The sequence below is a fragment of the Buceros rhinoceros genome, unplaced genomic scaffold (assembly GCF_000710305.1).
Source record: "Buceros rhinoceros silvestris isolate BGI_N320 unplaced genomic scaffold, ASM71030v1 scaffold34066, whole genome shotgun sequence".
NCBI classification, from domain to species: domain Eukaryota; kingdom Metazoa; phylum Chordata; class Aves; order Bucerotiformes; family Bucerotidae; genus Buceros; species Buceros rhinoceros.
Genome location: NW_010418835.1, coordinates 18,068 through 20,186, shown reverse-complemented (window position 1 = coordinate 20,186; position 2,119 = coordinate 18,068). Strand labels below are relative to the sequence as shown.

The 2,119-nt window shown below is 42.4% G+C and overlaps 1 protein-coding gene across 1 annotated transcript in view; it reads right to left on the bottom strand.

Moving 5' to 3' along the window:
- The window catches only part of LANCL3 (LanC lantibiotic synthetase component C-like 3 (bacterial)), a gene marked incomplete at its 5' end in the record, with an annotated part of 11,786 nt that extends 10,094 nt beyond the window's left edge, over nucleotides 1–1,692 (bottom strand). Inside the window, 2 exons of the mRNA XM_010138684.1 lie at nucleotides 1,382–1,427; nucleotides 1,622–1,692. Coding sequence (XP_010136986.1) covers nucleotides 1,382–1,427; nucleotides 1,622–1,692 — 117 coding nt within the window. The remainder of the gene's footprint in view (nucleotides 1–1,381; nucleotides 1,428–1,621) is intronic.
- Nucleotides 1,693–2,119: the final 427 nt, after the last annotated feature.

Below are 2,119 nucleotides of genomic sequence, written 5' to 3'. Positions count from 1 at the left end.
CAGCAGGAAATCCTTTGACTCTGTTTAGTCTCAGTCAGAACGTACATCAGTACAGAAGTCCTGAGGTTACCTTATGCCGAAACTGCAGTGCGGAGCTGTCATTTCCTGATGGGAGTTCTGTCCTTCTGCACTCTAGATACGTATTGCTGACAATTCTGCATTATGATGATAAACATCTTCCAAGCTGGGCACCTTGCACTCTTGACTGGGTAACAGGCAGCCCAGTGTGTTGTAGCTGTGTTGCCCCAGGATCCCACCTCATTTTTTACACCAGGAAGCAAGGAACATCTGCTCTGCCCGTGTATTTTGGATCAGCTTATTTCCCTTTAACAGCAGGTTCATTGGAAGTGAATCTATGCCTTCTTCTGTTTCACACAGATTTCTTGCTGTAGCAAAGTTGCATCGGTGCTTGAACTGGTTGATACATGCAACCTATGCAGAGGTATAAGAAGTAATAGCCATTCTTCCAGTTCCAGACAAGCTGGAAACAGGATTAATGAAACAGCCTTTGCGAAAGATAAAAACTGTGTAACACGTAGGAGAGCGCCTCCCCAAACATTGCAGTAACCGTGGCAGTGCCTTTACGCTGAAGTCACACATGATGCAAGTCCAGTTCAATTAGGCATCACCACTTGCTACTGGGAACTTAGGCAGACTGCTCCTTGGAGCAGTGTTTGTACACATCTGCAGGTCAACATGAGACGGGTAGAACTTGATTTTGAGTCAGTCAGCAAAGGCTAACATTTTTCACTTAGAAGCTGACCTGAGCTTAGAGTTCTACAAATTAAAATGACAACTGTTCTAGAAACCAAAGAAAGCTGATGAGCTGTATTTTAAGAGGTCCTGAAGGTTTCTGGAAAGTCCTGACACTCCCATTCCTTCACTCTTTTACTTCATCTGGAAAGGAAAGCACTCAGCATCTGACAGGGCACTGATCTAATAAACTGTAATGTATTTACTTCTGAGGAGTATAAATGTGCAGAAAGAAATGTTCATGCTAGGACCTCTTAAGATTATGAATCATACTGCTGCCAAGTTCACATAGTTAATTTTGAAGGTGCCACTAAATGCTGAAGAGAAATCAGGCACTGGAAAGCACTGTTGCAAGAGGTAAGTGGAAAAGAGAACATCTCTGGTTTGTTTCCAAAATCTAAGCTCTTCGAAATTTAGGCTAGTTTTCCACGGGAAACTGATAAAGTTATTTCAAACCAATGTTTGGTTAAGAATGACAAAGGGACAAGAGCACTGAGTATCACTTCATAGACCTGCCGTAACAAAACTTTACTGCTGTAGCGATCTCTCCCAGCAGTGGCTACGTGCTTGGTGTCTGGTTAACTCTTGTATTCCTTGTTTGGGCTGGGAAGGGCCAGCTGGGTGCTACGTTGCCAAAGTCGCCACAAGACAGAGACAGGTTGGTGTAACTGGCCCTGGGAGAGAGGGAAAGGGGGTAAGGAGAGAGGAGAGAGAGATGAAAGACTGAAAGAGCTCCTGAGCCCACAGGCTATGTTAACTACCTGTGTCTGAAGAGAACAGTCTACATCCAAATTCGGAGTGGCACTGGCCTGGAGAAACAGGCAGCAGTTTGCATATAGCATATTCGGATGATGAAATGTTGTTCTACTGCATCCCTTGCTGAGGCATCTCTCTGATCAAATTACTGAGCAGAGGTGGTATGGTCGTACCACCTTTTATCTATTTCTAGCTTACTGTAAGTACCATCCTCATGCTGTACACAACATTAAAGCTTCACTTGTTTCAACAATCATGTGAGATCACAAAAAAAGACGAATAAAACTAAAAGATTACACTGAAAGCAACTACGTAATAAATAAACAGTATAGGACGGGAACAGAGAAAGATTAATTGCTAGTTCCTTGACGGTATCTCTAAGGATGTTCATAGTTCAATTAATCTTAAGTAATATGGTCATCTTAATCACTCAGAGTGACAGAAAAAAGCCTTTTTGGTCTCATGCAGTATTTAGGGTTTTTTCAATTTGTCAAAGTCATTTTACCTACTAGATCATTCACACTGCTTTTAATATCAAGGTCCTCATTGACCTGAAAGGGTCTTTACTTGGGAGGATGTTACTCCTGGCAAGAATTATATAAGAGATGCT